This window comes from Staurois parvus, unplaced genomic scaffold (assembly GCF_062004578.1).
Source record: "Staurois parvus isolate SC_StPar_1 unplaced genomic scaffold, SC_StPar_1.0 ptg000209l, whole genome shotgun sequence".
Taxonomy (NCBI): domain Eukaryota; kingdom Metazoa; phylum Chordata; class Amphibia; order Anura; family Ranidae; genus Staurois; species Staurois parvus.
Window position 1 is genome coordinate 3,716,228 of NW_028318005.1, and position 23,249 is coordinate 3,739,476.

A 23,249-nucleotide genomic window follows, 5' to 3' on the forward strand; every position below is an offset into this window, starting at 1 on the left:
GGGACTCTGTACGCTAAGTGATGAGAACAAGATAAATGTTTTTGGAACTGATGGCGTCAAAACTGTATGGCATTGCAAAGGTGAGGAGTACAAAGGAAAATGCATGGTGCCTACTGTGAAACATGGTGGTGGCAGTGTCCTTTTATGGGGCTGCAGGAGTGCTGCTGGTGTCGAGGGGCTGCATTTCATTGATGGTATCATAAATTCACAGATGTACTGCTCTATATTGAAAGAGAAGATGCTACCATCACTTCATTCTCTTGGTCGTCGTTCACCTTTCCAACATGACAATGATCCAAAACACACATCTAAGGCCACTGTTGTATTTCTGAAGAAGAACAGGGTGAAAGTGATTCAGTGGCCAAGTATGTCTCCTGATCTGAACCCAGTTGAACACCTAATTCTGATGAGACAAGCTGAGCATCACTCTCCATCCAGTATCCAGGCTCTAAAAGAGGTTGTTCTTGAAGAATGGAAAATATAGAGGTTGCAGTATGTTGCCAACTTGTTTAATCCATGCCTGGAAGACTTCATGCTGTCCTTAAAAATCATAGAGATCATACAAAATACTAAATGGAGTAGTTTTTGTTGTGGGGTGTATTCATTTTTGCATCAACTAATTTGAGTAAAACTGAAGATTTTGTAATCTAAGTTGTTTTATTAACCTTACTTTCATGCAGGGGCGGACTGACAACTCATGGGGCCCCCGGGCAATATGGGATCATGGGGCCCCTGTGTCCTTGCCCAAACTCAAAAAAGCCTATGAAAAAGGTACCAGGGGCATCTCATGGGGCCCCCTACTGACCCCGGGCCCTCGGACTGTGCCCGAGTTTCCAAATGGTCAGTCCACCTCTGCTTTCATGTAATGAGCTAAACAAATGTTCTATAAAACTCAGTTGTGTCAACATTTTGGAAACTGTTCTGTTGAGAGTGTGCACTGAGATATTGATTAAAATCTTACTTTTCAAAAGGGGTACACTCATTTATGCTGAGCACTGTATATATGTGTATGTATATACAGTATATATATATATATATATATATATATATATATATATATATATATATATATTGCTAAAAAAATTAAAGGAACACTTTTTAATCAGAATATAGCATCAAGTTGATTAAACTCCTGGGATATTGATCTGGTCAGTTAAGTAGCAGAGGGGGTTGTTTCAGTTGCTTTGGTGTTAATGAAAGTAACAACAAGTGCACTAGATGGGCAACAATGAGACGACCCCCAAAACAGGAAGGGCTTTACAGGTGGAGGCCACTGACTTTTTTTCCCTACTCATCTTTTCGGACTGTTTTTAACTAGTTTTGCATTTGGCTAGGGTCAGTGTTACTACTGGTAGCATGAAAACCCTGGACCTGGACCCTACAGAGATTGTACAGGCAGTACAACTCCTCCAGGATGGCACATCAATACGTGCCATTGCCAGAAGGTTTGCTGTGTCTCCCAGCACAGTCTCAAGAGCATGGAGGAGATACCAGGAGACAAGCAGTTACTCTTCGAGAGCTGGACAGGGCCGTAGAAGGTTCTTACCCATCGGTATCTGCTCTTTTGTCCAAGGAGGAACAGGATGAGCACTGCAAGAGCACTGCAAAATGACATCCAGCAGGCCATTAGTGTGAATGTCTCTGACTAAACAATCAGAGACAGACTTCATGAGGGTGGCCTGAGGGCTCAACGTCCTCTAGTGGGCCCTGTGCTCACTGCCCAGCACAATAGAGCTCGATTGGCATTTGCCATTGAACACCAGAATTAGCAGGTACGCCACACTGGTGCCCTGTGCTTTTCACAGATGAGAGCAAGTTCACCCTGAGCACATGTGACAGACGTAAAAGGGTCTGGAGAAGCCATGGAGAGCATTATGCTGCCTGTAACATCATTCAGCATGACGGTTTTGGTGGTGGGTCAGTCATGGTCTGGGGAGGCATATCCATGGAGGGACATGCAGACCTCTACAGGCTAGACAATGGCACCCTGACTTCCATTCGGTATCGGGATGAAATCCTTGGACTTTTTACAGCTAACTGACTGTCCTCCCCTTCCCTAACAGAACTGTCTTTAAAAAGCCATTTGCAAATAAACTGTCCAAAAAAGAATTACCTCAACCATACATACACTTTAAGATAACTTTTAATTGTTATTTTTAACTGTTCTCACACGGTAAAAATTTTTTTTATATTTGATCAGATATAAAAGCATTATTTTAACATGTGTGGGAACAATTAAAAATGACAGATAAAATTCATCTTAAAGGATAAGTGCACCTTTGTGAACATGTTACATGTTCCACCCGTTTCTAGGTGGACCATGTAACATATTCAAAATGCTGCAACTGCCGCCCAGTGCCCCCCCCGACAGAAGTATGGGGTGAAGTTCCCCCATACTAGCTGTCAGATTTGAAAACAGTGAGACCGTGCAGGGCTACGTCCACATGACTGCGTCATTCATTAACAGAGTTCTGTGAATGAATGAACTGCAAGATCCAACAGCTGTGGAGCGCAGTGGTAGTTCATAATTATTTCTGTCAATATATCTGCTTGCCCATACATCCCATACGGGTGAGCAGATATACTGACAAGTCTGCAGGAGACCTGCATGGCACCAGTGGTAGGCTGATCACTGATGCAATGCTTTACAGGTTCCTGCAGACAAAAATAATAAACGCACATTTTTTTACCTTTAAAAAAATGTGCATTTATCATTTTTGTGCAAAAGGGGAACTTATCCTTCAACCACTTGACCTCTGGAAGGTTTTACCCTCCTCATGACCAGGCCAGTTTTTGCTCTTCAGCACTGCGCTACTTTAACTGGCAATACATATGCGCCCACGTTTGTTTGAGCTTTTGTTTGGGATGCACCCCCTAATGCCATAGGCTGCACATACCTATGATTGTTGTATATCTAATTAGATATGTTAATAAAGTGTATTATATCATGACAGTGCGGCAATATAATGTGATTGCATTTATATACATGGTGCATATATTTGTGTTGTGGCCATGGGCTGCTACCTGCTGTGGTCTTGCTGCAGCATCAAACACAACGTGACCATCCATCAATACTGTAAATGGGGGAGCGCTTTAGAATCCTCTGCTTATAGGCTTCTGAAATGTAAATCTGGCCCTGTGAGTACAGGAACACTTTTAGTCCATGCTCAGTTTTTCAGACAGGGGAGGTATGGCAGGAATGGCTTTGCTCTAATTTTTAGTGGTAAGAATGACAGGGGTAGATGATCTAGGGAATATCTAGATGCGACGTGGGGGGTCAGAAAGGATTTGTTTCACCACTGGAGCAAATAGGACCAGGCCTTACTGTAATTTTTGCTTTTCTCTGGATCAAGTAAGAAATAGGATAGTGTATATGGAGGTTTTTTATTTGAGTGTGTGTTTTTTTACTTGGTTGAACTAGATGGACTCGTCTTTTTTTTCAGCCTGACTATGTAAATTTAATCCTTAAACCTAGCTCCTAAACCCCAACCTAACACTTTAGCCTCCCTGGAGGTATTCTCGAGTGTAGCTCCGGGTAAAGTTTCAGCACCACAAGCGGTAACCCCGAGCTACACCCGTTAAATCTAAAACTTAAATCGGAACTGGAATTATTACTGTATTTTTTTCAAAGTGCTCCCATTTCTCTCATCAACATTTAAAGAGAAAAAACTTAGACTTTAGATAAAAAGCTTCTATGGTGGCAGCCTGTAGACCTTTAGCATACCTGTTCAATTTACATTTCTCTCCCCAAGTCGGGTAAATAGAAATTATTGGGCTAATTGACAGGTTGCAGGCTTGAGCAAAACGTGGTATGAAGAGTATGTCAACTATGGATCTGCTGACAGCCGGGATAGAAGCCTCTGTTTTGAAGGCTGCAGGGCTTTTTCTTTGCATTGCAGGATAGATGGGGAAAGGAGGGCAGTCTTGAAAAAACGTGGTTTGAACTTAACCCTAGAACCCACCAAAAAGCACATTCTGTAGTATACCTTTAAACTCTTTTCCCTATACAACTGATCCCAATATTGTAGGTCAGGGGTCTCCAAACATTTTAAGCAAAGGGCTTGTTTACTGTCCTTCAGGCTTTTGGAGGGCCGGATCATGGCCACTGAGAGTAGAAAATGTCCTGGCATAAGTAAGTAAACAATGAACCATCTTTAGTATCAGGTGGAGGAGTAGTGCCTCATCCTTGATGTCAGTGGAAGGAATAAAGCTGCATTGTTGGTCTTAGTGGCAAAAATGATGCCCCATTGTAGGTGTCAGTGGAAGAGATATTGCCCAAAGGGCCAGATAAAGGCAAGCAAAGGGCCACAGTTTGGAGACCTCTGTTGTAGATAATCAAGGCATCATTAAAAAAAGCAAAATATATTTTTTAGTAACCTGCTGCATGAATACATTCCTGGCATGTCATAGTATACAGCAACAGTATCATTTTTTCGAAAAGCTCCACCTGTCATCATTTAAGCCATCAATAAACTCCAGTGAGTTTGCTTAGGCTGAGATGATTTCATCATTGTGCTGCAGGCAGGAGGAAGCATTCTCCTCTTCCTTCCCTATGTGCTCAGAATGTAACAATTTAACTTTGTAGCAAATCACAAGGTGCGAGGCTGCAGTAGGGGTTGATCTATATTTGTGAGCACAGACCAGAACCACACATCCACCAGGATTTATATGATTGGGTTCTTCTGGAGGGAAAAGCAGATGAAGGCATTTTAAGGGGAAGTACTGTGCTCTATGTGAGAGGTAATAAATACCTGTAAGTATTAAATTTATACATTACTTAGCATGCATGACCTTAAAGTGGCTGTAAACCCCTGAAATGAACAATGCATATCCTTCTATAGTGTGTGATTGCCTCAATCCAAAGCACTTATTGTGCTACTTCCTCTGCAAACTGCATGAGTCACTTCTTAAAGATTATGCTGACTCCCAAGGATCCAAAGGGAGAGGGGGGGGGGGCTGCATCACACAGCCTGTGGTTGACAGCCTCAGCTATACATTTTTCCCTATGAGACTATATAGGGGGGTTGTCCACTCAGGTCTCCGTTTACTCTCAGCTCTTTGCTCTGCGCTGTGCAGTGTGTGACATCAGATCCTCGCCCCCTGCCTCCTGACAATCAAAAATTCTGTGTAAAGTGTACAGTCTGAATGGCTGTGGATAGGAGATGACTGCAGATAAACAGGTACAACTTATGTAGGAGGATTTGTTTCATCTCTGTGTTGCACCTGAGGCTAGTCACTTCACTGGGTATATGTAAAGGTTTACAATTTAATATGAAAAATATATCTGATAATTATATATATTAGAAACAAATAAATATCCGATCACTTGCCTTTTATTTTTGCAGTTCTGTACAGTTGAAGGATTCATAACAGCTCTTGTAGACGAATTTCCAAAGCTGTTGCGCACCCGAAGGGAAATATTTATAGCTGTTGTCTGTGTTGTCTCCTATCTTATTGGCTTGTCAAACATAACTCAGGTATGTATATAAACTTGAAAATCTGCTTTATCAATATTTCCTTCCTTTTGATTCACTCCTACTATGTTACTATGCTAATGACCTCATACTTATGCACATATGATTCTATTACCGCAACACATCATCAAGAATCCTCTATAGCATGGTGAACCATTAGCATAATCTATTCAGGGTTGATTACTATCAAAATAATTTCAAATAATTGTGAAGCTTAGATTTTTAATTAAAACAATAAACATGCAATACTTACCTGCTCTGTGCAATGGTGTTGTACAGCCTGGCCTTGAACTTCCTCTTTTATGGTCCCCTGCTGGCACTCTGGGCTCCTACAGTTCATCACCATAGGAAGCCACTTCTTATGGGGGTGCACCTGTGGGCTCACTGCCAAGTCAGGCTGTGAGCATCAGTTGACACACACAGTGCAGCTATGCCCCCCCACCTCAGTCTCTGCTCATAGTATTTGATTGACAGCAGCAGTAGCCAATGGTTCCAGCTGCTGCCTCTGTGAGCAGAGAGAGACCCACTGCAGATGGCTACACCACTGGTAAGTATTTGGTGGAGACGTACGAATACAGGGATATTTTTTGCCTTAATGCAGGGAATACATTAAGGTAAAAATGTCAAGCCTTTAGAACCACTTTAAGTGTTTGTTTTGTAACCTCTGACTTTTTTATCATTTCAATTCCTTATATTTTCCTGTATATAAATATCAGATTTTGGTGTTCTGTAGATGGATCTAATCCTAAAAGTCAGTCTTTACATTTATTGACTGCATTGCTTCTTCAATGCAGAAACTGATGTGAGCTGCACTGTGTAGAACTGGTGGCTACAATCAGTTTTGTGAGATTCCATTGGTATTTGGTGGCTGTAGCAGCAGCAAGAATGTTCACATATTTTTGCACTATATGACAAAAAGAAACCAGAATATACTGTTTAAATAAATATACATCAATCAGTACTACATTTATGACCAAGCACCTAATATCAAGCAGATCCAGCAATGTCATCAAGGCATAGATGCCACTAGATCACTGAAGATGTGCTGTGGTATCTGACACCAAGCCGTCAGTAGCAAATCCTTTAAGTCCTGTAAACTGTAAGGTGGGGCTTCCATGGATCAAACTTCTTTTCCAGCACATCCCACAGATGCTCAATAGATTGAGATCTGGCAAATTTGGAGGCCAAGTCAACACCTTAGACTCATTGTTGTGTTCCTTAAATCATTATCAGACCATTTTTCAGTGAGGCCACTGCTATAAGGGAATACTGTTTCCATGAAGGGCTGTACTTGGTCAGCAAAAATGTTTAGGTAGATGGTTGTGGTACATGTCAAGTAACATCCAGATGAATGGCAGGACCCAAAGTCTGCCAGCAGAACATTGACCAAAGCATCACACTGCCTCTGCAGGCTTTCCTTCTTCTCATACTGTATCCTGGTGTCATTTTTCCCTCAGGTAAGTGACGCACATGCACCGACCATCCACATGATGTAAAATAAAATGTCAGCAGACCAGGCTACCTTGTTCCAGTGCTCCATGGTCCAGTTGTGATGCTCAGGTGCCCATTATAGGCACTTTTGGTTGTGAACATGGGTCAGCATGGACACCCTCACCAGTGTGCCACTATGCACCCCATTCACAACAAACTTCAATGCCCAGTGTTGTTCATTTCACCTGTCAGTGGTCATACATTTATAGCTGATCCATGTATATACACAACCCAGTATAATGCAATACACTTTCTTAACTCTGGAATTGGGACACACTAACCATATGGTTGGACTGGTCTTAAAGTGGTTGTAAAGGCTCAAGGTTTTTCACTTTCATGCATTCTATGCATGAAGGTAAAAAACCTTCTGTGTGCAGCAGTGCACCCAACCCCCTCAATACTTACCTGAGACACATCATGATCCAGCGACTTACACGACAACCTTGGCTGCTCATTGGCTGAGACAGCAAGCGAGAACCATTGGTTTCCACTGCTGTCAATCACAGCCAGTCAGTGAGGAGATAGGGGGCATGGCCAAACCACGGCTCTGCAGCTTGGGAACACCCCTGCTTGGGTACCCCCATAGTAAGCTACTTTCTATGGGGGCACCTGACAGAAAGGAGGAGCCAGAATCGCCAGCCGGTGACCCGAGAAGAGGAGGATCCAGGCTGCTCTGTGCAGAACCACTACACAGAGCAGGTAAGTATACCATGTTTGTTATTTTATTTAAAAAAAAAAAAAACCTTTAGTATCGCTTTAACATACTCTATCTTGGCATGGTGTAAGAAAATTGGGCAGTGCTAAATAGCTATTCATATCAAACATCACTAAACCCAACTTAGTGTGGGAAAATCAGATTGATTTACAATGAGACATAGGTTTGGCAATACAAATGATTTAAAGCCAAAGTGCCCCATTAACATCTATGCATTTCAGTAACGTACATGTTACCGCAATGCACGTCACACATGTTACTGCTAAGCATTGTGAAGCACAGCATCAGAATAAAAGGCGCATGGGCAATTTTTTTTCGTCTGGTCCAGTCCGTTAATGCCACACACCAGAACGGAGAGATTTGAAGTGGTCCTAACTTCCAAAATTTTTAGCTTTGCATATAGGGAGGAGTTAAAATTTCTGTAATGTTTTTATTTTTGTGTGTGAACCCACTGCTGAGATATTCCCCACTACCTGTTTCTGTAATGCTGTACAACAGGGGTGTCAAACTGGCAGCCCTTCAGCTGTTGCGAAACGACAAGTCCCATCATGCCTCTGCCTTTGGGAGTCATGCTTGTAACTGTCTATCTTTCAATGCCTCATGGAACTTGTAGTTTGGGTACAGCTGACGGGCCACCAGTTTGACACTCGTGCTGTACAAGGAAATAAGGGTGTGGTAGAACAAAAAGGCACAGACAGCAATACAAACATTGGTGTCCATTTATGAACCAGCGGTAATAGATCGCTGCTCAGTTCTCCGGCATTCTCGGAGAACACGGTTCTCCTGTGAATGCAGTTTATGAAGCAGTTCTCCGAACGAAGGGAGAACGGTCTCCAAACGCTGGAGAACGGTCTACAAACTCTGGAAAATGGCTCATTTTACTATAATCTCGCGAGATTACAGTAAAAGATCAGTTTACTAAGCAGAGGTAAATTATCTCTGCTTAGTTTTCGGTCCCTCCGATTCTCCAGCTCTGGGGTGGAGAATCTGGAGGGAGAACACAGATCTCCAGAGAAGGGCTGACATGATCTCCTGAGTGTCATAAACTGTGAATGACCAGAGAATAGCTGAGATCTGTTGAATCGCAGCTATTCTCTGTGTCATAAACGGACACCATTATCAGATATTTTAACTCTTTTCCACTCCACTAAAAATTTGTTTTGGGCTGTTTCCCTATTGAAAGTGAGGAGGAGGCCCCTAATAGGTACCCAAATGACATTTGATCTCTAAAGAGCATTATAAATCATCTACAGTTTTTTACTTTCAATTGTTTTTATTAATGTTATTAATAAAAGGACATAAAAAGACAAAACTACAGAAAATACAGCGGCCAGAGCCCAGGCATAAATGTGCATAGGCCACAGAGAGTCAGTAGAAAAAGGGGCTTAGGGGAGCTAGCTTGACAATAAGTAACAGCATTGTACATCTCCCCATAGCCATGACCAAATAAAACATCAAATACAATTCTGATTACAAAGATAGGGAACCAATGTTAGGGTAACGTCTCAAACTTTGGATCTGATAAAAACAAAAGCAAAACTATTTTGCAGCCTTATCAGGCTACCGGCTCGGCCCCGAGGGCTCAAGCTAACATAAAAAGAAAGAAGAAGTCAGAAGGAAGAAAAGAGGAGGAGGAGAAAAGAGAACAGAGAGGAAAACCCAGAGGGAGAGAAGATATGGAGAGCCCTGATATAATCTACAATTTTATCTAAATATGTCTTCAGTTCAAAGGAGCAGTTTTTTGTGTCTAGGCCAGAGCTTCAAAATACCCCCCTTCCCCCCAAAATAAAAAAAAATTGACCATAGTCCCCATTTTTGCCCTTTCTCTTTATTATATTTCCCCAGAACCTACTAAGGCAGGTAAAGGTGTAATAACTAAAAATTAATAACTATTATAAGAAGAAAGCACTTGTGCGAGATGCATGGTGTCCAGAAAATAATCTATTTTAATGATGTGTAGAGTAAAGTAACCAATATGTTTCAGGGGTTCAAAAGCCACCACCACCCCCCTCCCCCATATAAGGGGATACAAAACATTTTGTTAATTTCATACAATTTCATAAAATAATTCATAAACAGATACAAAGTAAAATATAGAATTCCAAAATGATCATTCTTGAAATTGAATATAATAGGTTAGAACAGGGGTGGACTGACAACTCATGGGGCCCCCGGGCAATAGGGGATCATGCGGCCCCTGTGTCCTTGCCCAAACTCAAAAAAGCCTATGAAAAAGGTACCAGGGGCATCTCATGGGGCCCCCTACTGACCCCAGGCCCTCAGGCAGTGCCCGCGTTTACAAATGGTCAGTCCGCCCCTGGACCCAAGATCTCTCCATAGAGAGGACCTGTCATGGCACATGTTATCACAAGGGATGTTGTTCATCTCTACTGTTAGCAATAATAAGAAAAACAAATAAAGTACACTTTAATTTTCTTTTAATACAATAAAATCCCCCATGCTCGTGCGCAAATGCAAACATTCCCAAAGGTCCCACACGCATATGTAAACAGCAATCACACCACATGGGGCCCCCTACTGACTCTGGGCCCTCGGGCAGTGCCCGAGTTTCCAAATGGTCAGTCCGCCCCTGGGTTAGAACTAATCTCAGAAAGCACTATTTTACTGAAAGAGTAATTGATTCTTGGAATAAACTTCCAGCAGAGGTAGTGAGCCAGTCAACAGTAAATGGCTTCAAACATGCTTGAGACAAGCATAGATCTACACTTAAAAAAATAAAAAACAAAACAACAAAAAAGTAAACAAACAAAAACAAACAACCCCCCCCCCCCAAAAAAAATGGTCACAGGGGTGTCCCTAGGGTTGGTGTCACCCAGTTTGGTAACACATGGTGTCAACCCTCTGGCGATCCCTGCAGGATGGATCGGATCTGCGGATTGAGCATAATGGATCAGAGTCTGATCCATTATGCTCCCCAATCCACATATTTGATCCATCCTGCAGGGATCGTCAGCTTGCAACCTATAGAGGGTTAACTGATCTCTCCACGAGCCCCATGAAAAGGTAAATTTTAAAGCAAGCCGACGATCTCCACAAGATGGATCAGATCTGCGCATTGGGGAGGATAATGGATCAGACTCCGATCCATTATGATCAATCCGCAGATCCGGTCCATCCTGCGGAGATCGCCGGCTAGCTTTAAAACGTACCTTTTTGTGGAGCGGGTCCGGTGTCACCCCGTGCAATAGGTGTCACCCAGTGCAGCGAGCACCCCCCACACCTGCCTAGGGACGCCACTGAATGGGCAGACTCGATCGACCACTCAGTCTTTTTTCTTTTTCTGTCACTTTTCAATTTTTCTATATAATTAGTAATAACATAAATCCTCTCAATTCTCAGAAAAGTGATTCAGCGCCCTACATTTCTATAGCTTCATAATGCATACCTTGTCATCTCTATGACCTGGGACATTAAACCAAATTCATTTCTCAACCATAATCCTTACAGTGACATTACATCTTTCTTACTACTAGTCATTAGTATATTTTCCTTGTATATTCTAATATGAAAGCTATAGCTAAACATGACATTTTAGATGATGAATCTCAGGAAATCTATTCAAAGTTCCTTATGCTATCATCCCTTTCGGAGTAATAAAAGAATCTTTTCAAAATGTCCTTATGTATAGAGGTATCATTTCAAAAAGAAAAAAAAATCAGTATTACAAAATGGAATATAAAAATGTAATATGAAATGGCAGCTGTGGGGAAGTATTGACAGTTCTTAGCAAAGATACTTTGTCACCCAAGACCAAGTCATTGTGTTTTAACATTCAGAAGGTTGCACTTCTTAATAGCATAATTTGGTCTTTTATAAACAACACTAAAGGAAACATGTATTATTATTAACCTGATGTGTTTTTCGTAGGGTGGCATTTATGTGTTCAAACTTTTTGACTATTATTCGGCCAGTGGCATGAGTCTTCTGTTTCTGGTGTTTTTCGAGTGTATCTCAATATCCTGGTGCTACGGTAAGATGATGGTGTTGTATATTAACTACTTTATGAATGGTGAACAAATAAAAAAGATATATTAAAATACCCCTTATTGCTGGCAGGGTCACTTTTTGGACATTGTGTATGAAATCTGATGTGGCAGCTTGTCTAGAAGCATATATTGGCTTTGGCAGGCTATGGTAGTGCTCTTGCAGTGTTAATAGTGATGCTTTCAGCATGCTGTTAGTGATGATGTCAACATGGTGTATCTGTGTCTGTTGATGCCAGTTCACACCAAGGCCACCAAAAGCCTAAGTGAGCATAACGTTGATATTCAAAGACAAGCATGATCAGTGATAGGTAGGATTGCCAGTCTTTCTTTCTCACATATAAAGTAGTGGTGCTCAGTTCTTGTGTTATATTTTCAAAACAACTGCATAATATATACTGTACCCTCTCCACTAACAGATGGGACCACAGCTACAGTATATCAACTATTGAGGGACATGTAACATCACTAATACAAAGGATAGGCTTGTGACTTAGTGGGCACTGGCCTATAATGGCTTGGGATCAGTTTTATTTAAATAGTTTCTTTCTCAAGGTAATAGAATTTTGAACTTATGTTTTATTACTTTATTTTATATTTCTTTATCTACAAGTTTAGTACATGAACCAAGACTCCCAGAGCATTAGATTAGCTATGGAGATCAGCAAATATTTGGTTTCAGGCAGCTGAGAGAAATGAGTCACTCCTCTGACTTATTAAACTTGTGTGTGTAAATTAATACTTGAGCTACTGAGCTCTGTAAACTGTAGGCTAATTCATTAAAAGTGTTACTAAACCTAGGACCCTGCATTCACTATATCTGGTCTCTCACAGTACACCGAACATGGAAGTGCAATTATTTTAGTAAATATAAACTGCTAAATACCTTTTCTCATCAGCAGTATATAGCTGTCTTGTGACTTCTATCAGTGTTCAGCAGAGCACTGGTTAAGTAGGAGGAGTTTTCTTTCTGCTCTAGGAGGATGCAAAACCCCTGACCTTTGCCTGGACAGTGCTGATTGGCCCTGTGCTGATCACATGCACTCTCCCAAGAAAAAAAAAACCTCTCTAGCAATACACACTAAACTGAGCATGTGCAGAATGGCTACTGTTCAGTCTGTCTTATCAGTAGATAAGACGTGGATATTTGAACAAGAGGAAAAGCAGAGAAGTCAGGATCAAACTGTCTTTTTACACAATGCAGAGGATTAACCCCCTTGGTTCCACAGTGAGTATAACAAGCATGCTTTACTGCATATAGAGACTGATTTTACTGTTGTGGGTTTAGTAGCACTTTAAGGAGGAAAACCTGCAAACAAAAAGGTCTAAAACAAGGGTGACCAATCTTTTGACTTTCCTGAGCCACATTAGAAGAAGAGAAATTGTCTTGAGCCACACAGAAAATAACAATAAGGATAGCTGATGATCAGAAAAATGTGGGCAGATCACAAGGTAACAATCATTGATATAGATAATGTACCTATCTGAGTAATAATATTGTAATATATAAATGATATTTTTTTATTATAAAAGTAAAAGAGGGTACATAAAACTAGTGCAATATTTTACTGTTTTTGATAAGCTAACGCATCAATATCTGGTTCGATGGATGTAATAGCAATTCTCAGTCAGTTGCCAAGGTGCTCATCAGATATTTTGGTTCCCCCCAAAAATAAACATTTTTAAGTAGATTTATTATTTTGTGTTGGGCAGCATGCATAGGCATTTTGGGCTGCATGTTTGACACCCCTCATCTAAAGCCTCATCTGCTAGCACAAAAGGAAACTACAAATGTGAACAAGCAATTTACTGTTAACATGACTAAAACATATTTGTTTATTTATTTGTTTATATTTGTTCTCTGTAAAGTCATGTACTCCAATGTTATAATGTGATTGATTTTTGTTTGGAAATGTATTAAACTACTCTTTTCTTTGATTGAAAATGCTCTTTCTTGCCCTTACTCTCCCTTGCTCTATGCTGGCACAGTTCAGTAACAGCCACATCCCTCAGCACAGAGAGGAAAATGGTATCTGACTAGATCTGATGCTAAGTACTGAATACTGAGAGCACTGGGTCCTAGTCTGGCCACAGTTCTACTTTGAAGATTTGTATGAAGGTCCAGTATGATTGTGCAAGGACAACTAGGACTATGGGGACATGGTAGACTGGAAAGATGAAAGCATACAATAGTGTTTTTTTTGTAATGAGTAGCCTTGGTTTAAAAATGAATTCCAGGCATCGTCATGATACACATAGTTTTGTTGGCCCAGTTTGGATGTAACTATGTACAGTACTATGCAAAAGTTTTAGGCAGGTGTGATAAAATTATGTAAATTAAGAAAGCTTTCAGAAATATAAGTGTTAATAGTTTTCTTTTTAACAATTAGCAAAATGAGTAAAAAAAAGGTAAATGAATAGAAGAAAAATCAATAATTTGTGTGACCACCCTTTGTCCCACTGGTTTCTACCACTTCTGTGCTGATGACACTGCTGGGCATCTTTGGATGTCGAAGGGAAGTAAGCACAATGTTTTTTTCATTTGCTGCATTGTTTCCTTGGCCAACCACTGCATCTACGGTCCTCAATATTGCCTGATCAATGGTGTCCTCAATGTTGAGAAATACAGACAGATATTTATTCAGCATGCCATACCATCAGGGAGGTGTGTGATTGGCCCCAAATGTATTCAGCAGCAGGACAATGATCCCAAACATACATCCCATGTTATTAAGAACTATCTCCAGCGTGAAGAAGAACAAGGAGTCCTGGAAGTCATGGTTTGGCCCCCCGATCTCAATATCATCTATTCTGTCTGAGATTACATGAAGAGACATAATGATCTGAGGAAGCCTACATCCACAGAAGATTTGTGGTTAGTTCTCCAAGATGTTTGGAACAACCTACCTGCTGAGTCCTTTCAAAATCTGCATGCAAATGTACCTAACAAAAATTGATGCTGTTTTGAAGCTAAAGAGTAGTCACACCAAATATTGATTTTACTGAGGTTTTCTTCTGTTTGCTCACTTTGCAATTTGTAAATTGATAAAAATAAACAATTAAAAAAAAAAAGAATTCTTAATTTACAGCATTTCTTCACGTGTCTAACACGTTTGCACAGTGCTGTATCTGGCATACCTGGCCAATGTTTCTGAAAGCTGAAAAGTAGACACCACTACTCCGGTGATCTCCACTTGCTTCCTGGTCCCATGCTGCGAGGCTGCTCTCATGAATTGTGAACACAGTAGATCACTCACTCAGCATGGGCACCATTCAGAGTATGCTTTGCATTTTCTGAATGAATGCAAGTGTTCGCTTATTGGATAAGGTGGGGAGTTAGGGTGGTGACATCAAGCTCTCCATATTGTCCAATCAGCAGGGGCGGACTGACAACTCATGGGGCCCCTGGGCAATAGGGGATCATGGGGCCCCTATGTCCTTGCCCACACTCAAAAAAAGCCTATAAAAAGTACCAGAGGCGTTTCATGGGGCCCCCTACTGACCCCAGGCCCTCAGGCAGTGCCTGAGTGCTCGAATGGTCAGTCCGCCTTTGCCAATCAGAGAATGCTTTTTATTCATTCAGAAAATGTAATGTATTCTCTGAAAGCTGACCATGATGATGCAATGGAATGCTTTCCAGGCAGGACCAACGTAACTATGTATAACATGTTGAAGCCTGGAATAATTATTTAATAGATTCTGAAACAGAGATCAGTCCTATCTGCTGGAATGTTAATATAGTTTGCTGTAAGCTTTTCTGAAGTTTTATTTTGTTCCCAGAGCATTTAATTATTATATTTTTGTGGACCGTTGTAGGTTATTCTTGGCTCTTTCGAAGACTCGCACTGCAAGTTAAATTTTTGTCTCATCTCTAAGTTGAATCCTTTATTCTCTAAATCACAGGCTTTGATAATTCCCTACTTTTATACTGTATAATTTTTAGCCTTGATGCAGGAGGAGGAAAGATTATGTTGGATGGTTTAAAAGAGAACTACAGGAATCCGTTTTTAGTAGAAGCTGGAAAGTAAACTCACCTGACAATTTTTCTAATTCCCATAGACTTGATGGAGTTGATGGGATTTCTGCACTTGAACACTTGGGTCTGCATCCCTGCTGTAACCTTATGGGAGGTGTAAACCTTCCCTGCTTGATTTTTAGTGATTTTATAGTATGGAGAATAGAACAGGAAGTGCTGGAACATGCAAATACTCCTACAGTATGTGGACAGGAATAGAGTCTGGATTAAGGAAGGATGATCTCTTTGTTTAAGTATCCAAGTGATATAAAACGTCAGTGACTGACTCATCCCATCATGCTCATTTATAACAACATATAATATCTTTATTCAAAGGACTATCCCTTAACTTTGATAAAACATAATATTTCAGTATTCTGTGTCTGACCTTTACACAATTGTTAACTTAAAGGGTAACTATGTATATTTCAAAATAACTTAAAGTAGAACTCTGGGCTAGAACTAAGTAAGTATAAAACTGCTCCCACTTCGCTTCTAATACCTATAAAAACTACCCTGTAGAAGGAGGATTCTTATACTTACCTATTCTCAAGCTTTCCAACAGATGCCCCATAGTAAGCTTATGGATGATGGCACTCCCAGGAATTCCATCCATTGGCGCCGCTCTCTCCTCTCCCTTGAATCTAGTCGCTGGAGAGATCACATGACCGGTCCAGAGAACTTTGAGAATAGGCAAGTATATGCATTTTCCTTTCACAGGATAGATAGTATAACAGTTAGAAGGTGGGTGGTAGCAGTTTTAAGGACAAATACTTCTAGCCTGGACTTCTACTTTAATTCCTAAAGACACCCCTCCCCCTGCTAACTTTTCTCCATGTACTTATTATAAACCAGCAAGTGACCTGGTCCAGGAGCTGATGCCTATGACCTATTTTCATCCAGTGGGGGGGCCACACAAAATTGCACATGTGCAGCTTTGTTCTATAAGTCCAAATGGAAAATCCATCTGTCTATAGATCTGCAGTAAGAAAGCATTTTTTATTTCAACATATGGAGAATAATTCAAACATTTGCAGTACTACATAGTCCAGAAAAGAACATGAGCTCCAGCCAGCATAGGCTGTGTCTCCTGGACTGGATTCTTACTGATCTAAGGTGATTGAAGGGGTTGATATAGCATGGGGAGGTGGAAAGGGTTTGGTTAGGATTAAGATCTTTGAAAGTATAACTACTATTGAAAATCTTTCTTGAATGGAGAAATAAAGAGCAACAGATGGGTTAAAATACATTAAGTTTACAAGACTAAGTTTTTATATATAAAGTGATGCCCCCTATATTAATGTACATAAAGGTGTCAATGAAATTAAAAATAAATATTACTATTTCTACAAAAAGGTACAGACTAAAGGTTAGCTCATTGAGTGGTAGTTCACTGCATGTCAGTTACAAAATATTTACAAATTATGATTCTGTCACAAAGTATGTGACAAATTTTTCTGTCATGGATGGCCAAATGTAATAGAGTTGGGGAGCATCCTCAGTATGTCAAAGTTCAGCCAAGAGATCTGATCTGTACATAATTAAAAGTCCTTGGTCAGGTATTTATAGGCAGTAGGATCATAATTGTCATGAAGATGTCTGATAGCAGACTTGTTTGTGACTTGATAAGTGATCTAGAAGATAAAATCTTAATACATATTATTTAAAAGAAAAAATACAAACCAAAATTACTACAATTAATGCAAAAATGCCTTTATTCACTATTTTAACTTATATAGTCTTCTTCTTTCTATCAGGTGTTAACCGATTCTACGATAACATTGAAGAAATGGTTGGTTACAGACCTTGCCTCTGGTGGAAACTTTGCTGGTCTTTCTTTACACCCATTGTTGTAGCGGTAAGATTTACACTATATTTCTTCTTTAATATCATATTGTGTTTGCCATGGGATAGGATGAGTGGCCGGAAGTAATGCCATCTGTCAGTGGTCCGCTATGAGGCATTGTCAGTAAATGATTGTATAGAGAGACAAGATGATGTGCAAGGTTCAGTAATTCATATAATGTAGTCAAATAATTGTCAAAGTAGCCAATATTTTTTACAATTTTCCATGATATGGGGAAAGGTTAGCTTTAATCCTGTCTGTGTCCCAATTGAGGAAATCTCCATTCAACTTCTGGCTCAGTGACAGTTATGATCAGAACAAAAAAATCATGACAAAGTCAAATATTTACAGTTACACTGGAAAAAGAGGTAAGGGTAAATCTCCCAAGGGAGGCGCTTGTTTTGGTATCAAGGGTCAAAGCCAGGCAGGGGCAGACTGACCATTTGGAAACTCGGGCACTGCCCAAGGGCCCGGGGTCAGTAGGGGGCCCCATGAGATGCCCCTGGTACCTTTTTCATAGGCTTTTTTGAGTTTGGGCAAGGACACAGGGGCCCCATGATCCCCTATTGCCCGGGGGCCCCATGAGCTGTCAGCCAGGAGTTCCACTAACTTCCTCTTATCTTAGGAAGTGAGGGTAGATCTCTCCAGAGGTTCTGTCCAAACCAAGAAACAAAAATCAGTTTTGCTAAAGTTTCATTTTACTGGAGTCAAAGGAACTAAAATGTGATTCTTACAGGTTAATGTGGATTTCTGTACTTTGCACATCAAAGTTTATTCTTGTATTATCATAATAAATATTCAATAACATATGATTTCTAATGCTGTTCTTTTAGGATTTCATAAACCAACACAATTTACTAATGTACTGCACGTTACTTAAAACAACATGCACAAAGTTACGCTGTTCTGTTCAAACAGTGATTAGGAAATGGATTATATTTTATCTTTAATTGCAGCTGCTTATCTAAAGGAGGGTTCTCCAAACTTTCTAAATAAAGGGCCTTTGGGGGGCCAGACTGTGGCCACTGGGAGTAAACAATGCTGCATCTTCAATATTAGAGGGGGGAATAGTTCTATTGTTGGTGTACTTGGCAGGCACAATGTCCCACTGTTGCTGACAAAGGGGGGAAAAACATGCCCCAAAGGTTGGAAGAAAGCAAGCAAAGGACTGCATCTGGCCCTCAGATCACATTTTGGGGACCACTGATCTAAAGTTACACATTTTTAGTCACTTTAATGGCCTATGCCAACATAATAAAATATTCAGCTATGACATTTTTATAGTGTGGACACAAATATATTATTTTTTCAGCTTATATTGTGATAAAATGTTGCCTAGATCTTTATTAAATGCATGGAATCATTCTTATCTGTCCTGCTGACAAATTATAATGTATTGCTCCAACAACAATCATACAAAAACACAAACTTAAAGAGCAACTTAACTCTGGAAGTTGTGCCCAAAAAATGCAGGGAGGAGGCAAAGTGCTAGTCACCGGTATTGACTGCATTGTCCCTGCAACTGATCTTTTCCCAGTTACTGACTTACCATACTTTGTTCTGTTTTTGTGTGGAGGCAGCCATCTTGCTAGAGGCAAGGCTTTTCTTCCTCACCTCAGAGCCTCCAGCAAGCTGAACAGTGAGCAGCACAGTACTGAAATCACCAAATCTCACTTAAAAGCTGTTGGGACAAGCTGTTGTAGGTCTCACAGTGCAAATCTACAACTTTGAGGCTACAGGGACCCTGACATAGCAGGAAGCAAACTGATATATTTCAGGGGGAATTCCAGACCAAAGGTATATATTTAGAGTACTGCTTGGACATCATTAACATATCTAAATAATCTCTATAACTTAGCAAATGATCACTTTTTGGTTTCAGGTTCATTTTATCAGTTTGGTTAGAAACCTATTTACACATCAGTACATTATATTTCTGAGTTGTCTCCCTGTGAGAACACTGTAAATGTTCAAAGTTCATCACAAACTGTATCCCCATTGGCAAAATAAAAGAAAAACTCAGGGCCCTAGTGTTGCAAAACCCGCCCTTAGTCTTAGAAATCACATTGGGGGTTATTTACTAAAACTGAAGAGTGCAAAATCTGGTGCAGTTCTGCATAAAAACCAATCAGCTTCCAAGTTTTATTGCCAAAGCTTAATTGAAAAAGCTGAAGCTAGAAGCTAATTGGCTCCCATGCACAGCTGCACCAGATTCTGAGTGCCACAGTATTAGTAAATCCCCCTATTGTTTTTATGGTGCCAGTGCACATCAATACCACTCCTGTGCTACTTTGGTGCAATTACAGCATGATTTTAACCCCATAGTGTTTAAGCAGCAGCAGCAGCTTGACTACTAGGAATGAAATTGCATCAAAATCGCACAAGAGAAAAATTCCATCAAAATTGCACACAAGTCACGCTACATAATCACACCTCAAATCGCTTCAAAACCATCACATTAGTGTGAACCAGGCCTAAGTCTTTAGCTGTGTTTACCGAGCTGCAAATCTTGGAAGTCTAAACTATAGTTTTACTTGTTTTAAATTCCATTCTATGTGTCCTAAAATACACAAAAACATAGATATATAGAAATGATCTGTTAATAATATTGACACATATATCTTAAAGAGGCACTGTTGCCAGACTGTTCATTTCGACAATAATCTTACCAAAAGATTCTATGTGCAGTTGGATGTGATGCCAGCAGCCCCAGCAGACTCACAACTATCACTCAGGCGACACTCTCTAGTATTCCCCTTTGGTACTTCCTTGGAAGCCAGGAGGGACAGATGAGGTGGGCCAGCACAGACAGTCATTAGACCCACCCAGAAGAAGACAGGCCTATGACATGTAGCCTCCCTGGTGGTATTCCCGAGTGTAGCTCGAGGTAAATTTTCAGTACCACAAGCGGTAACCCCGAGCTACACTCGGGCTTAGCATGCGGCGCTGCTCCCGGGATCTGTTCTTCACTTACCTTGTCCTGCGCTCCCGTGATGTCCCTCCTGCAGTGTCCCCGGCAATGTCCTCCAGCCGATTCCGTCATCCGTCATCTGGATTCCGTCCCCTGCGAGCGTCGGGACTTACGAAGACGGAACGGCGAGAAATTTGAAAATGACAAAAAGTGACATTCACTAAGTACACTAAAATCGCATAGTAAAACATTACTGTACCAAACCATTTCACATACATTTTGTCCCGAGTGCTTTGTCCTGTGCCCTGCCTGCATTTTTATTGTTCTTTCTGCTTGGAAACTGAGAAACATCCATGGCGTCCAAAAACCGTCCCTTTAGGTCAAAAGTGGTTTTAGACCAGCTAGAGAACAGCGATAGTAAATTAGAACCACTTGCAGAATTGATTGATAATGATTCGTGGAGAAATTCATCATCAGACACTGAAAACTATTTTGCGACTTTGCTCAGTGATGTGCGAACTTGGCGCTCTATTTCAAATTTCAGTGTTTTTGGTTTGATTATATTATTGAATTCAATTTATTATTATTATATTATTATTTTTTATGATTATTTATTAAATTATAATTTATGATTTTGTGTTTCAAATTGTAACATACCGGGGATGTTTACTAGACTCTTGTTCGGACAGATTTCAGTGAGTTATTCCTAAAAAATTACAGGCCTACAATAAAAAAATACATATTTCCATGCAAGAAAATGTACCGTTTTGAGCACAGAAATATGGACATAATCAGACCGCTATGGGGGTTAAGGGGGGAGGGGGCTGTGCTATGGAATTGACTATTCCTGAAGAAGTCAAGTTATCTAGCATGTTTAGAGGCACATTGCAACCCAAAAACATATTTTATGGAAAGGTAAAAGCACTGCAAGCAAGCATTTAAAGTACTAGATTTTTCTATACTTGTATCTGAAATATTTATAGTTTGTAACAGGGCATCTTTATTTGAAATGAAACAGTAAAAAGACAATTACTTCTTTTTTCTGCACTGTTCTAGTAATATCAGGCTGACTTTTTTCTCTTACCACTTAGCAATTCACTGATTAACAAAATGTCAACAAGCTTCCCTTAGGAAAAAGCATTACACTGGCTTCTATTTTGGTCCTTTTTGACACCAGAAAAACAACACTTTGCATTAATTTTCTTCATGTTGACTTTGTGCCCTTTTCAACACTAATTCATTTTTGGCTTGCTGTACTTTATCCTGAAATATTCTTCATAATTCACAAGACATTCATTTGGTATACTGATTTTCTTTTTTTTAGGGGGTGTTCCTTTTCAGTGCAGTTCAAATGACTCCTCTAACCATGGGAAGATATGTCTTTCCTGCCTGGGGCCAAGGTGTTGGATGGTTCATGGCCTTGTCTTCGATGGTGCTGATCCCAGGATACATGATATATTTGTTTGTATCACTAAAAGGATCGTTAAAACAGGTATGGGCTTCTTCTCTGAGCTGTTATTATACAAACACTTGTTTTGTTTCATTCAGTATAAGAAAATGCCATGGCATAGCTTTTGAAATAACTAAAAATGTATGAATAATTAAAGAAATGTGTGCTGTAAGAAATTTGATTTTTGATTGGACAGACTCACTTACATAAATGATTGTAATCTCTTAAGGTCTCATAGTATTTAACCTGTTGGGCAGACCATACGCAAATATGCGGCCTCTCGCTGACTGGACCTTGACGCCAAGAGGCTGCATATTTGCATACCAGAAAAAACCCCACACGTGTTTAGAGCGTGCACTCTGTGCACTCCTGGCACATTTACAGTTGGCTCATGGAAAGATCCCGATCTCTAATTGTGATCAGGGTCTTTCCGATCATGTGACCGCTGCGGCAGCCAATCATTGCAGTCACATGACTCTAAACCTCGCCTTGCCTACTGGCGTCACAAATCCCTTAAAGGAAGGTAAGGCCCTGGCGTCAAGGGGTTTAATAACAAAGAAAACTTTGGAAAGGAGGAAAAGTAGGCAACACAAATAGTTAAAACTACATGTGATGAGGCCCCAATGCAAAAGCATTCAAGCTCAATTAAACTTTTGGTTTAAATCAGCCAAATACACCTGAAGTGCGTCAAAACAAAAGGTGTGCAAAGTCTAAAGCAGACCATGGACAATGCAATTTTCTTTCCTGCCATCCGTGGTTGTTGGAAAGAAAATCACTCAATTCCCCCATCAACACAGTCAGTCAACACTAACTGTGTTGATGGGGAAATCCCTCCCATGAAGCTCTCCTGGGGGGGGAGAGGGAATTGTCCCTGCCAGAAGAACACAATGATTATTGCTAGGGGCTATAGTCACTTATTATTATTATTCAGGATTTATATAGCGCCAACAGTTTGCTCAGTGCTTCACAGTATAACGGGGGACCATACAGCAACAATACAGTTCAATACAAGAGGGATAGGAGGGCCCTGCTCCTTGGAGCTTACAATCTAAGAGAGAGGGGCTGGTGGTACAAAAGGTAATAACTGTGGGGCAATAAGAAGCCAGTGGAGAGATTGGCAGAGAGGGATGGCGGTTAGTAAGGTGGATGAGTCTGGCAGCAGCATTCATGATAGACTGAAGAGGGGATAGCCTGCGATGAGGTAGGCCAATGAGGAGGGAGTTACAATAGTCAATGTGAGAGATAACCAGGGAGTGAATAAGTTGCTTAGTAGTTTGCGAGGTTAAGAACGGGCGTATCTTGGAGATGTTATGGAGGTGAAGTCTACAAGATTTGAATAGTGA

The 23,249-nt window shown here is 40.5% G+C and overlaps 1 protein-coding gene across 1 annotated transcript in view; it reads left to right on the top strand.

Annotated features, from left to right (window-relative positions):
- The window catches only part of SLC6A1 (solute carrier family 6 member 1), a 268,154-nt gene that overhangs the window by 242,128 nt on the left and 2,777 nt on the right, over window positions 1-23,249 (top strand). Inside the window, exons 11-14 of the mRNA XM_089678691.1 lie at window positions 5,346-5,477; window positions 11,569-11,671; window positions 17,457-17,557; window positions 21,781-21,948. Coding sequence (XP_089534817.1) covers window positions 5,346-5,477; window positions 11,569-11,671; window positions 17,457-17,557; window positions 21,781-21,948 — 504 coding nt within the window. The remainder of the gene's footprint in view (window positions 1-5,345; window positions 5,478-11,568; window positions 11,672-17,456; window positions 17,558-21,780; window positions 21,949-23,249) is intronic.